Source organism: Leucopleurus acutus (assembly GCF_964270905.1).
Source record: "Leucopleurus acutus genome assembly, chromosome: 17".
Classification (NCBI taxonomy): Eukaryota; Metazoa; Chordata; class Mammalia; order Artiodactyla; family Delphinidae; genus Leucopleurus; species Leucopleurus acutus.
The window spans coordinates 45,709,445-45,724,763 of record NC_139159.1 but is presented as its reverse complement, the minus strand read 5'-3'; the positions used below and the strand labels follow the sequence as shown (position 1 = coordinate 45,724,763).

At 37.7% G+C, this 15,319-nt stretch overlaps 1 protein-coding gene across 5 annotated transcripts in view; it reads left to right on the top strand.

Moving 5' to 3' along the window:
• The window catches only part of NIPAL2 (NIPA like domain containing 2), a 74,811-nt gene that overhangs the window by 13,374 nt on the left and 46,118 nt on the right, over window positions 1-15,319 (top strand). For all 5 annotated transcript variants that reach the window (XM_082858702.1, XM_082858700.1, XM_082858698.1 and 2 more), the window contains exons 2-3: window positions 6,402-6,470; window positions 7,504-7,675. In XM_082858702.1, coding sequence (XP_082714828.1) covers window positions 6,402-6,470; window positions 7,504-7,675 — 241 coding nt within the window. The remainder of the gene's footprint in view (window positions 1-6,401; window positions 6,471-7,503; window positions 7,676-15,319) is intronic.

Below are 15,319 nucleotides of genomic sequence, written 5' to 3'. Positions count from 1 at the left end.
CTTTATTGCTAAGAAATGCTAATCATCATCTGAGCCTTCAATGTGTCATAATCTTTTTGCAATAGTACCATCAAAGATCACTGATAACAGATCACCGTAACAAATACTGTGATAATGAAAAAGTTTGAAATATTGCAAGAATTACCAAAATGTGACACAGAGACACAAAGTGAGCAAATGCTGTTGGAAAAATACGCTGATAGACTTGCTTGATGCAGGGTTGCCACAAACCTTCAATTTGTATAAAATGCAGTATCTGCAAGGTGCAATAAAGTGAAGCACAATAAAATGAGGTATGTCCCTCTTAGCAGGAAACTGTTCCTGACACCTGCTTTATACTATATATTTCTGTTTTTTAGTATATAAGAATTCACTAGATTTTAAAAGTCAGGGGCTTCTCTGGTGGCACAGTAGTTAAGAATCTCCCTGCCAATGCAGGTGACACGGATTTGAGCCCTGGTCCGGGAAGATCCCACATGCCGCAGAGCATCTAAGCCTGCGCCACAACTACTGAGCCTGCGCTCTAGAGCCCACGAGCCACAACTACTGAGCCTGTGTGCTGCAACTACTGAAGCCTACACGCTTAGAGCCTGTGCTCTGCAACAAGAGAAGCCACTGCAATGAAGAGTAGCCCCGGCTCGCTGCAACTAGAGAAAGCCCACACGCAGCAACGAAGACCCAACGCATCAAAAAAAACAAAAGTCAACAGGCAGCTTTCTTTTATTTATTTATTTTTGGCTGTGTTGGGTCTTCGTTGCTGCGTGTGGACTTTCTCTAGTTGCGGCAAGCAGGGGCTACTCTTCATTGCGGTGCATGGACTTCTCATTGCAGTGTCTTCTCTTGTTGTGGAGCATGGGCTCTGGGCTCACAGGCTTCAGTAGTTGTAGCAGGTGGGCTCAGTAGTTGTGGCTCACGGGTTGTAGAGCACAGGCTGAGTAGTTGTGGCACATAGGCCTAGTTGCTCTGCGGCATGTGGGATCTTCCCAGACCAGGGCTCGAACCCGTGTCCCTTGCATTTGCAGGCGGAATCTTAACAACTGCGCCACCAGGGAAGCCCCAGCAGACAGCTTTCTATTGCACACTAGTGGACACTTAATTATTGAAATCTGAATTCTGGGACAAGCTTGTTCTCTCACGAAACTGAGTGTTTGCTGTATTCAAACCCCAGTTGATTATAAAATACTGTTTGACATCTTCCTAGGGCCAAAGGTCAAAATTTACTATTTCTAGACAGTGTATAATCAATCTGAGACTATTTCAGTTCAAATAGCATTTAATAAACAACTTCTCTGTGCCAAAGACCTCTACTAGTCATTTGGGTTACAAAGATGAGTTGATAAGTCATAGCTCTGCCCTCAAGGAGTTTATAGTCTAGAGGGGAAATGCACTTGTAAAACATAATTATAGTACAGTTTAATATATGTACTGATAGGCATGTATAAAGACTCAATTCAAAAGGAGGCCAGAAAAGCTAAACTTGAAGATAGATCTGAGGAAATTATCCATAACTCAACACAAAGAGATAGAGTTGGAAAATATGAGAGCTATTTTAGGAAACAAGAATTAAAAAGTCCAACATACTTGTAAGAGGAGTTCCACGTGGAGAGAATAGAGAGAACCATAGATGTTGGATTGTAGTTGTGTAAGATGTTAACATCAAGGGGAGGACTGAGGGAAGAGTTCATGGACCTACCTGGACATTTCTTTGCAACCTACTGTGAGTCCATAATTATTTCAAAATTAAAAACATTTAACAGTAATTACTGAAATACTATAAATAAGATGTGTAACTTCCTAGCCAGAAGAGTAGGGGAAAGAAAAGAATAAAGAAAACTCAATCGTTTCAACAGGATTCAGGAAAAGAGAAATTAGAACGCAAAGAAAAAGCAAGATAACTACAAACACAAAAAATATAGAAATAAAGGAAAATATATTTACAATCACAATAAACAAAATGGACTAACCTCCCCATCTGACAGAAAGTCTGAGGATTTTTTTTTAATCTAGTTATTTTCTATATATAAGAGACTTGACTAAAATATGATGCAGAAATGTTAAAGTGATGTGGAAAGTAGCAAATATCAAAAGAAAGCAGCTACAGTAATATCAGCTAAAATAGATTTTAAAGAAAAAACCTAATGATAAAAGGAACAATTACTGGGGGTGGTGGTGGTGGTGTGATGAATTGGGAGATTGGGATTGACATGTGTACACTGATGTGTATAAAATGGATGACTAATAAGCAAAAAATAAATAAATAAAAAATAAACATAACTAAATAAATAAATAAAAATAAAATTTTAAAAAAGGAACAATTAGCTGGGAAGATAAAACAATCCTGATCCTGTATACACCTAGGACTATAGTCTTAAAATATATAAATACATGTTTGAGTAGATTTTTAACATACCTCCCTAGGCAATTGATAGACAAAGCAATACAAAATTTAGTAAGAATATCAAAGATTTGAACAATGACTTAATGGAGATAGATGAATGGATAGATAGATAGATAGGAAGGATATATAAAATGTATTAACTCAACTTTTAAATACTTTATTTTCAAACATACATGGAACACTTATAAACTTGACCCTACACCAGCAGGTCACAAAACAAATTCCAATTTACACTGTATAATAGGTCAAAAGCAAATGTTAATATACACACAGTGTATTTTCTGCCCACGACTCAGTAAAATTAGAAATTAGTAATAAAGTGATAATCGACACCTCATTCATTTAGAAATATTAAAAAACACATCTCTGAATAATATAAGGCTCAGATAAAAAAGATGAGATAATCAGAAAATATTTAGAACTAAATGCCAATGAAAACTGTACATGCCAAAACTATGCAGGCAGCTAAAACAGGGTGTACTTAGGGGGAAATGTAAAGCCCTATCTGCATGATAGAAAGAAACAGAAAAAGCTAATGAGTTAAGAGTCCAAATGAAGAAGATGAAAAAAAGAAAAACTGAGTAAACAAAATAGATAATAAAAATAAATCGAGGAAAGAAAGAAATATATTTGTATCAACTTCAGAAAAAAAAGTCACTTATCTCTGGGAGGAAGAAGAGACTGAAATAGAGCTAGTTACATTTGTAACATTTTATTTCTTTGGGCAAAAAAAAAGATGTAAATGCTTTGTGTTTTTAAAATTATTTTTGTATAACAACTTATTGAAATATAATTCACATATCATATAATCCACTCATTTAAATTGTACAGTTCACTGAGTTGTACAATCATTACCTCCAGCCTTTAGCTGTCATATGAACAATACTGGTATGTAAATTTGTGTACAAGCTTTTGTGTGGATATATGTTTTCATTTCTCTTGGATATATACCTCGGCATGGAATTGCTGAGTCAAATGGAAATTCCATGCTTAACTTTTTGAAGAACTTCCAGACTGTTTTCCAAAGTGGTTGCACCATTATATATTTCCATGAGCAGCATTAGAGGGTTCTGATTTATCTACATCCTTACTAACACTTGTTATTATCTGACTTTTTGATTATAGCTATATTATTTGGTATGAAGTGGTATATCACTGTGGTTTTGATTTGCAATCCCTGATGACTAGTGATGTTGAACATCTTTTCAATGTACTTGTTAGCCATTTGTCTTCTTTGGAGAAAGGTTTATTCAGATCCTTTGCCCATTTTTAATTGAGTCATTTGTCTTTTTATTATTGTGTTGTAAGTGTTCTTTATATGGTCTAGGTATAAGTCCCTTGCCAGATACATGATTTCCAAATATTTTCTCCCATTTTGTGGATTATCTTTTCACTTTCCTTGATAGTGTCTTTTGAAACAGAAAGTTTTTTAATATTGATGAGGTCCAATTATTTTTTCTTTGTTGCTCATGCTTTTGATGTCTTATCTATGGGAATCCATGGCCAAATCCAAGGTCACAAAGATTTACCCTTATGTTTTCTTCTGAGAACTTTATAGTTTTGGCTCCTACATTTAGGTCTTTTGGTTAATTTTGAGTTAATTTTTGTGTATGTTATGAGATCAGCAGCTGTACCATTTTACATCCCCACCAACAATGAACTAGGGTTTCAATTTCTCCACATCCTTACCAACACTTGTTATTTTCTGTTGTTTTTTTTTAAATTGTAGCTCTCCTACTGGGTTTGAAGTGGTAGCTTATTGTGGTTTTGATTTGCATTTCCCTAATGATTAGTGCTATTGAGCATCTTTTCATGTGCCTATTGGCCATTTATATATCTTCTTTGAAGAAAAGTCTATTTGAGTTCTTTGACCATTTTTCAGTTGCATTGTTTATTTTGTTGTTGTTGAGTTGTAGGGATTCTTTATATATTCTATATATCAATCTTTATCAGATATATGATTTGCAAATATTTTCCGCCATTGTGTGGGTTGCCTTTCACTCTGCTAATAGTGTCCTTTGATGCACAAGAGATTTTAATCTTGATAAAGTCCAGCTTATCTATTTTTTCTTCTGTTGCCTGTGCTTTCCGTGTCATATCCAAGAAATCATTGCGAAATCCTGCTAACCAATTTCTAAACACTTGGCCTGGTGGTGTTTAAACTACTCAGTGAATCATTTAAAGAATTTTGAAGTAACTTATTTCTATTCAACAATTTACTTTTATAATTATAGAAGATTTTCATAATTATCCATTCAATCCCAAACTTCTTCTGGATTTTTATTTTCCTGATTACTGCCAAATGCAGTCAGTCAATTGTAAATCGAAAGCATGGAAATAGCACATTATATTATGATACAATTGTTCCCCATGAGGAATAGTGATCAAAATTAGTGCCAACTGCTTTTATTAGGAAAAGAAAATTCTTAACTGATTAAAGGCCATGGATATTATATGTCAACTATTAAATGCGTTTTCAACTTTTCTGCTTCATTTTTTAGAAATACTGAATTTCACTTCAGCACATATAATGAAGTTCTAAAACTTCAAAGACATCTTGCATTCTGAAAAGGGTTCCTTGTGGTTGTAATGTTCATTTGAAATTCAAATAACTCCTTGGAATTTGAAGCTAGCTAGAAGTTATGTACTGTAGAAGAAGAAGGGGGAAGAGCCCTTCTATCATTGCTAATTTTTACTGCTAGAAGATATTACATCTTTGTACCTAGATAGGAGCAGAATATGCATCTCTTGAAGTCATCAAATAATACATATGCTATCTATAGTGAAGATCTTGGGCAATGTGTCAGAACTAATTTTTTAACCTCTGTAGTTCTTGTTTTAAACCACTCTATGCTTTCTCAAGCAAGTATTTTTTTAAGCCCCTCATTTTTTTTTAAGTCTCTACATTTTATAGTAGATGATGTAGAAGACCCAATGGAAGTCTTAGACATGATTCCCTTCCCTCAGAGAATTTGCCATCTATTTATAGAGCCTAATGATACACCTGACAATATAAAAGAAGAAATAAGGGATGTTCACCATTTAGAGTCTGAGAAAGTAAAGATGGGCTGTGGTGTCTGAGAAGGTCGTAAGGAGGTAGAGCTCCGATGGCCAGGAGGGTGAGGTCTGATTGAAATGGGCTGAGGGAAGAAGATACTCTGTCTGAGTGAGAGGAATGACATGAGAAAAAGTATGACATCTGACTGGAGAAGTCAGGAGCCAGGTACCCAAGGTAGAGGGAGCACCTTAAAGTGTGCTGTGGACAATTGGATGGGTCAGGTTGAGGACCGATTATGGGGAGCTGGTACAGTAGTTCTGTATTTAATATAGTTGTCTGTAGGGAGACATTGTGGGTTCTTGACCAGCAGAGTGGCGGGAAAATGTAGTCTGTCTCCAGTGAGGTTCATAGCAGTTTAGAGATAAAGGGATTTTGGGAAACACCTTATCCAACACCCCCTGTTTACTGAGGCCAGGGAGCTGAAATAACTTACTCAGTGTTGCCCATTAGAAAATAGCAGATCTGAATCTCAGGTTCATCCTTTAACCCCAAAGCCAATGATCTCTCTTTCATACCACAGTCTTCCAGAATATCTTAAGAGAAAGAAAAGAGGGAGAACAGAAATAATTATATAGTCCATACTTGAGGCAATGAACACCCCAATCAGAGAGGTTGCTGAGGAAATTGGCAGACAGGATAAATAGAAGCATCTTAGTGGGAAAAAGTCAGAACCTGATGACTGTTTATTTTAGTGAATGAAGCACATATCTAGAGAATTCAGTAAAGGACTGAACTAGTTATAAAAAATAATATTTGACTAAAGTGAAAAATTAATCCTAATAAAACCATTATTCATATTCCAAGTGACCCTGGCAAACGGGTGCTAAGTAAATATTTGCTGAATGAATGAACAAATGTATGAACTTAAATTTTCATAGTTTTTTTGGTAAATATCTTACAAGTGCTATTTAAAGTACCATTTAAAGAAAACATTTTCTTTTATAGATTCACCTTTTTGGAGTTTTGCTGGCCATTTTAGGAAACTTGGTAATCAGCGTTTCCCTAAATATTCAGGTAAGAAGAAGCTTATTTTCCTAACTCTGTAGTTTGATCCAGGGACACATTATGACTTCAGTGAGCCTCAGGCACTTTTGCCTTCTTGGACTTCCTCCTCCATTAAAGCAAGTATATCTTATGACCTCATTGATATAAAGACAAATATAATCCAGGCTAGATTGTGTCCATCTTTTTTTCTTCTGATTTTAAGAGAAGTTAAATGTTTTGTGAGCCTCTTAATAGTATTGTGTACCCCAGACCAGGCGCCTGTGAATTTGTATCACACTTAAAAAGATGTTCATATCTTGGCATAAGCCAAGATTTATTTTAATGTTCTACATTTTCTTATAGTACTTTTATTATTTTCTAAATAACTTCTGAAATGTTTAAAAAATTTTAAAGAAAAGATTTTAAAGTAATCTAGAATTGTACACACTTCTTAAGGAAGTAAATTCAGTTATCATAAAATCAATAGGGAAATAGAGCTTTATTTAATGGCCAGTTTTTCAGGAATTCATACATTTCCAATACAAAGAAATACTGAAACCAGGTATAAATGAGTTCCCCCATCCCTCTGCTACCAGAGCTTTCTGCCCTGTTATGTTTATTGTGGTAGCAACTTCGACTCATAGATTTGAATCCCTTTTCCAAAGGTGTTTCTTTAGTAACTTATTATCTTTATTTCAGCATTTGAATTTTTTTGACAATCTAAAAGAAGTATTTTGGTGTGGTGGACTAAAAAGTCACTTAACTCCTTAACACACACTCCGTCTTTAGATAGTAACAGTGATAACAATGATATTTACTTCACAGAGTTGTTATGAGAATTAAGCAATATGTGAGAAGGCCCTTTAAACTATAAAATGCTATATCAGTATGATTCACTTCTGTTAATATGTTTGGAACAAACAGAAAACCATAATAATTGCTCTATAATAATCTGCAAATAAATTTAAAAGCCATGAAGCAATTTTATAGGACCAACAATTTCAAGGCCAAGTTTTGGTTGGATGGAAATAATTTTCTTATTTACATCGTGATGTACTTCCAGAAATATTCGCATCTTCAGTTGGCGCACCAAGAACACCCAAGGCCACACTTCAAGAGCGTGCTGTGGTGGAGTGGCATCATACTGATGGCTGTGGGAGAGACAGGAAACTTTGCAGCCTATGGATTTGCCCCCATTACTCTCATTGCTCCATTAGGCTGTATGTCTGTTACAGGTGAGCCGTTTTTCTGCGTTTTGACCAATAGAAATTTTAAGAGATCAAAATAGTTGGCAAAAAAAAATACAACTTAAACAACACATGCACAAAAGAAAAAAGTCATTTCCTGTTTTCTTAGCATGTTAACTTGGAACAGTTATACTACCAATTTCAGTTATTCACTGTCATGGTGCCACATGAACCACAAAGAAACTTGCATTTTGTAGCTGTAACATCTATGTTTCAAAGCCTGATTCCCAGTGTCTGAGTCTTAATAAATGAAATTAACAGTAGCAGAAAATGTTATACCATGCTTTTTAATCATCAATGAATTATCTTAAAGCATTTGTAATAAAATGTTATGTTTTCTTCATATGCTAAACTGACATTACACGTAGTTAGAGTCCTTGATGCCTGATCCATAGGTTAGCATCTCTTTTACATTAAGAATTAGAAATAAAAACAAACAAATGGGACCTAATGAAACTGGAAAGCTCTTACACAGCAAAGGAACCATAAGCAAGACGAAAAGACAATCCTCGTAATGGGAGAAAATATTTGCCAATGAAGCAGCTGACAAAGGAAAAATCTCCGAAGTATACAAGCAGCTCATGCAGCTCAATATCAAAGAAACAAACAACCCAATCCAAACATGGGCAGAAGACCTAAACAGACATTTCTCCAAAGAAGATACACAGATGGCCAACAAACACGTGAAAGGATGCTCAACATCACTAATCATCAGAGAAATGCAGATCAAAACTACAATGAGGTATCACCTCACACCAGTCAGAATGGCCAGCATCAAAAAATCTACAAACAATAAATGCTGGAGAGGGTGTGGAGAAAAGGGAACACTCTTGCACTGTTGGTGGGAATGTAAATTGATACAGCCACTATGGAGAACACTATGGAGGTTCCTTAAAAAACTAAAAATAGAACTACCATATGACCCAGCCATCCCACTACTGGGCATATACCCTGAGAAAACCATAACTCAAGAAGAGTCACGTACCACAATGTTCATTGTAGCACTATTTACAATAGCCAGGACATGGAAGCAACCTAAGTGTCCATCGACAGATGAATGGATAAAGAAGATGTGGCACATATATGCAATGGAATATTACTCAGCCATAAAAAGAAATGAAATTGAGATTTGCAGTGAGGTGGATGGACCTAGAAACTGTCATACAGAGTGAAGTAAGTCAGAAAGAGAAAAGCAAATACTGTATGCTAGAACATATATATGGAATCTAAAAAAAAAAAAAGGTTCTGAAAAACCTAGGGGCAGGACAGGAATAAAGATGCAGACATAGAGAATGGACTTAAGGACACAGAGAGGGGGAAGGGTAAACTGGGACGAAGTGAGAGAGTGACATGGACATATATACACTACCAAATGTAAAATAGGTGGCTAGTGGGAAGCAGCCGCATAGCACAGGGAGATCAGCTCGGTGCTTTGTGACCACCTAGAGGGGTGGGATAGGGAGGGTGGGAGGGAGGGAGACGCAAGAGCGAAGAGATATGGGGATATATGTATATGTATAACTGATCCACTTTGTTATAAAGCAGAAACTAACACAACAATGTAAAGCAATTATACTCCAATAAAGAAGTTAAAAAAAAAAGAATTCGATATTGGTTATTCTACGTTACTATAAGAATGTGTAATTTTAGGGCTTCCCTGGTGACACAGTGGTTAAGGATCCACCTGCCAATGCAGGGGACACGGGTTCGATCCCTGGTCCGGGAAGATCCCACATGCCATGGAGCAACTAAGCCCATGCACCACAACTACTAAGCCTGCTCTCTAGAGCCCGCGAGCCACAACTACTTGAGTCCGTGTGCCACAGCTACTGAAGCCCGTGTGCCTGGAGCCTGTGCTCCGCAACAAAGAAGCCCGCGCACCACAAAGAAGAGTAGCCTCCACTTGCCGCAACTGGAGAAAGTTCGTGCACAGCAACAAAGACCCAACAAAAATTTTAAAAAAGAGAAAAAACAAATAAATAAATTTTAAAAAAGAAAGAATGTGTAATTTTACAGTAATGTCACAATTATCCTACTTTCAAAATTTGTATGACTTACTAAATACATTTAGTAAAGAAAATAAGAGATGTTGGTAAAGACTAAAAAAACAAGCAAAAATTACTGCTAAAAAAGAGAACAAAATCTCTAAGCCATTTTAAAATCAATAAACTCTTTTGAGTTTCACCCTTTATCTGCTGCTATGGAAACAGCATGTTTCTATGTTTCTGTGAATTTGGAATCTTCATTGAAATAGAAACAAGTTGATGGCTATTGTCTGGTAGCAACTAGATCAAGCATAATGTGCACCCACATATCCCAATTGTAATATTTCTCCTAAAAATTATATGATAGTCTTAAAAAAAAAGCATAGCTTAAACTGAAATAATGTATACTCAAAGAGAATTTTATTTCATTTTGAAAGTAGTTTCCCCTTCTTAATAATTTAAAATATCTTATTTGAAATACTTTCATGATGTACAATAGTAGAATAGTTAGCAAAGAACACTTTTGGCTTTCAAGAAATGGTTCAGTTAAAATCACCCTACTCTGAATAGGCACACAATTTATGTAATCATTTGACTTTTTTTTTCTTTTTTTTTTTTCATTTGACATTTTTAACATTTAGATAAAATCAGCAATTTGAGGATATCTTATCTTCTAATTACTACTGCACATACCACGTACATGGACATTCTGGATGTCTTTTTCTTCTCAAAATTTGAGAAATAATAGATAAAAGGCATTGTTACATTGTCACCTTGGGACCTCTACAGGCCCCAGTTGTTCTGAAAATGTTGTATTATTTTTCACAGTGAGTATCTGTTTAGAGGTGATCTTTAGTTTTGTTTCTTATTCTGCTTCATGCTCTGTTTCTATGCAATGTCCAAAGACAAAAGTGTCCGTGCAGATCAAACAGATGCCTCGGGGTGGGGGAGGGTTGAGTGTGTGAGCCACATGGTACTGAAATTCTCCATTTATCTCTAGTCCCCCAGTCCTGGGCAAACTTTTTTCTGGGAATGAGAAGAAAAGAGCCATTCCAACTAACACAAAGAAAGGGGGATGTGCTAGATTTATTATAAAGATCAGCGATCTCACAGAAATGAAATATTAGCCAGACCTCTTGGGACCTGAAGTGAGAATTTGGAAATTGCCAGAGATGAAGGGCCAGCCTTGATACTCCTCATAGACCTTCAATGAAGACGCCTGTGTAGCTGCTCATTTTGGCATAACTTGCTCGAAACTCTCATTAATAACGGGAAGTTTTAAGTTTAACCACCTTCCCCTTGGACAGTGACCTGTCCTCCCCAAACTCCCTGAGGGGAGGGGGCAGTCCCCCCACCTTCAAACTTGGAGATGGGCTTTTCTCAATGCTACAGATCATTTTTCTTTGTCTGCTCCTAGCCTGGATTAATGTTTCAACTTTAGAACATTTTTAGCAACCTCCCTCTCTGCCCATTTAAAATGATTCCAAGAAGTAAACTTATAGCCTCAAACATAAATTGTTTCCTGCTTTACAATCTTTGCAAACAGTAATATATGCTCATACATAACATTCTCACAGCACTCTTGCACTGAATTTAGGTCACTGTGCAATGCTGTGGGAGGGTGAGGGATGCTGGTGATTGAGAATTTTCCCCAGAACAACCCCCTACCACTTTTATAATTCTTTATGAAGATTCTAGAAACTCTAGAAAACTTGAAGCAAAAGGGACAGTATTTTTTAATAAATATGTTATCTTACGGCTATGTCTACAGATGAGGCAGAAGAGTGTCTACACTTTACTGAGCTAGAAATTTTATTTTCCCTATGATTTCTTGGGAGCTTCAAGAAAGAAATCAAACCTTTCTTTGAATTTTTTTTTTTAAAGATAATGTCTGTTGCAGTGTTGCATGAGGGATTGCATCTTCTTTTCTGGCTTTCAAATTTTGAAAAGGAAAAGAAATAAGAAAGGAAGAAAACTGAAGTCCAGAACAGTTTTTTAAAAGTTTTAGCTCTTAAGTCTGAGTGAAGGAACTTTCTTCCATTTTCCTCATTCTCCTTGGGCAGCCTGGTTCATACCAACACACTGTGTTCCTTTTCTCCTCTCCAGAAGTAAGGATAAATTGTGTGAGTCACCTTCTCACTACATCCAGGCTGCTAATATTGTCAGTCCCACTGTTTTGTCTTACATAATCAAAATTCCTCCTCCCTTTGTACACTTCAGTGGAACAGATTTTTTTTTTTTGTCTTTTTTTTTTTTTAGGACTAGCACTACAGTAAGCACCATGGATATTTCAGTTCTCACTCTACCCACGTTCCTGCCTGGAACCATCTTCCTTTCTATTCTTTCTTTCCCTCTATCTGTGTGGCCTGCTGCTCTACACTGACATGCTTACCTGGAGACAGCATTTCTCAAGCACTAGTTTTACTGATGGTTTCATAGGTGTTCTAAGAAACAAAGAATTCTGTAAGCAAACAGGTTTCCACAATATTGGATTTAAAATGTGACCCAGGTTTTGTTAGTGGAGGACTTCTTGAGGCCCTGGGTTGGGCCCAGGCATGCTGTCAGTCTTTCAGAGGCAGATGCAGTAAGCCAGCTTTCCCAAACCTATTGTCCACAAGGTGCCTTTATAAGAAGTATCTCAAGGGACAACAGTTTTGCAGAAAACCCTTTACAGTTCTTCAAGCAATGCTCACAAGCAGTCCCAGCATCCTAGAGACTCAAACAGGGTAGATAGCTGGCCGGTGCCTGCAGTGGGGGGGTGGATAATGGGGAGTGATCCTGGTATATAGGCAGATCTGAATTCCCAAGCCTGGGTCCAGCTTTTGGAGAAAGAGGATCAGAGCCCTTGTATCCTTGTATCACCTTATATTTTCACCCTCTTTTTCTCACTGAAGGGCTTCCTCAGTGAATAGGGCAAAAGCTTATTCTGACTAAAATGCTGGTTATATGCTGGCCGTATGATTAATTCTAGATTTTGACTTGTGTTTGTTTTTCCATTAATTAAGAAAGCTTAAGAGATGGTTTTTCAATTTCGTCTAAAGCCTCGGGTGGATACTCTTCTACAGGGCAGTAGAATGGTGAAGAGTGCAAAGCTCTAGGACCACACGGCCAGCCTTCAGATCTCAGCTCTGCCCCTGGAAAGCTCTGCGACCTTGGGCAAGTTATTTAAATGGGAATATGCCTCAGCTCCCTAATCTGTAAAGTGGGGATACAAATAGTTCTTACTTCAGAAGTTGTCATGGGGAAGAATTGAGTAAACACAAACACTTAAGAACGGTGTAGGATACATAGTGCAGTGTTGGATACATAGTGCAGTGACAACTAGCCATTGTCACTGTGATTTATAATCATTATTAAAAAGAAACAAATTACTTTATTCTTTTTTTGAATTTATTTATTTAATTTATTTATTTTTGGCTGCGTTGGGTCTTCATTGCTGCGCGAAGACTTTCTCTAGTTGCGGCGAACGGGGGCTACCCTTTGTTGCGGTGCACGGGCTTCTCAGTGCGGTGGCTTCTCTTCTTGGGGAGCTCGGGTTCTAGGCACGCGACCTTCAGTAGTTGTGCCTCATGGGCTCTAGAGCGCAGGCTCAGTAGCTGTGGCGCATGGGCTTAGTTGCTCTGCAGCATGTAGGATCTTCCTGGGTCAGGGCTCGAACCCATGTGCCCTGCATTGGCAGGTGGATTCTTAACCACTGCGCCACCAGGGAAGTCCAGTACTTTATTCTTTATAACAGAGTTTACTTCCATGCCCCTGAAGGTGACTGGTGGTTAAATTATCTGAAGTGGGTGAACCACTTCAAGAAATGCTTTTTATTGTTCTTATCCATGCAGTAATTAATTCCCAGGGAGCAGAAATGTGGGCTTTTCACAGCTCATTTGTTCAGCCATTAAGCAGCATTTACCCTTTGACTTCTCCACATATTCCCCACCAAAACGTGTTGGAAAATACCAAAATTTCCAAATAACCTACCAATACCAATACATTTAAAAAACAGACACAGAAATTTGTCCAAGGAAAAACATAGCAGTCTGAGACATGCGTGCAACTTTCTGTCTTCTTGCTCCGGCTTCAAAGCACTTTTGTTCACTTGCTAATTAACTTCAGAGAGGCTTTCAGGTCTAACTGCAATTTGAGAAAGTGTTTTCTGAGAAACTAGTTATTATACCAGAAATCCAATAAAAAGAAATAAGTTGGATATTCTGAGGAGTTTGTAATAAAATTTTAAACTACTGCTGATCTTTCCTGTCCCACTTCCCCAGGAGGCCTTTCTGGGCTTCTACACTAAATTAAACAGGCTTATTCTCTCCCCCCTACACGGGCCCTCTGCTCAGCTATTTGGTGCCTTTTTGTGAATTAGAAAAAGGCATCCTTTCTCATGATACTCTATTTCTGTCTTTCTGTCTGCAAATTATCATAATACAATAATTTCATTAGAGCAGGACACTCTGGTGCCATCTGTCAGAAAATTGTCCTGGGAAATATACAAGTCACCAAGATCTGACATGTGGGTGATGCCCCCTCAGGTGTAGTGTATTTGTGCAGTGCACAACCTGCTCGACTGCATGTAGCAGCCTTGACCCTATACTTCCCCTTTGGCAACTCTCATCATGTTCACAATGGCCTATTTAATGCATTCTGGCCATTCAGCTGAGACCCAGGAGACTGGTGACTGTGTGTGCCTGCTGTCTGCTCTTTCCGGGAGAGCATGGTGCAGGAAATCACACAATACAGCCTCACAGAATTGGTTTGAATTTGAATTATGATAAAATGAGGATTGGGCATTCTGGGATGCTCTGTTCTAGGATGCTGGACGAGAAGCGTTCTGTTCTGTTCTAGGGTGTTGTTTAAAAGATTTCAATTCCCAATGAAGCACAATGGCTAAACATTTCATTGCAAACAACTTGTGAATACTCACTCCTGTAAATATTTAAAGGTTTATTAAGCTTGTCCTTTGGGGGGTCGAGTTATATTATTTGTGTATCTACAAAGCATGACTTTACATTTAATGTTTTCGTTTTGCTGTTCATCGCCATGACTGTGATCTGTGCTATGCGTCAGCATTGAGATGATTAAAAATGATAAAGTTATCAACAGTCCAAAGAGTTGAAGCCACAAAAAATTAAAGGAGGTTCATGGTAGACCTTTCTCAGCATAAAACTGACTTGGCTAGGGGTGGCAAAGGAATGGGATATGAAGGGAGATTGTTGCAGGAGCAGGGAGGGTGGGAGAAATAAAACATAATAGAGGACTTTCCTGGTGGCGCAGTGGTTAAGAATCTGCCTGCCAATGCAGGGCACATGGGTTCAAGCCCTGGTCCGGGAAGATCCCACATGCCGCAGAGCAGCTAAGCCCTTGAGCCACAACTACTGAGCCCACGTGCCACAACTACTGAAGCCCACATGCCTAGAGCCCATGATCCACAACAAAAGAAGCCACAGCAATGAGAAGCCCATGCACCGCAACGAAGAGCAGCCCCTGCTCACTGCAACTAGAGAAAGCCCACACGCAGCAACGAAGATCCAACACAGCCAAAAATAAATAAATAAATTTATTAAACAAAACAAAACAAAACAAATGTGATGGACATTTTTCAGTTCTACACCTCTGAGTATATTGATTTAAAGTAATTAGGAAAGAGTTCAGA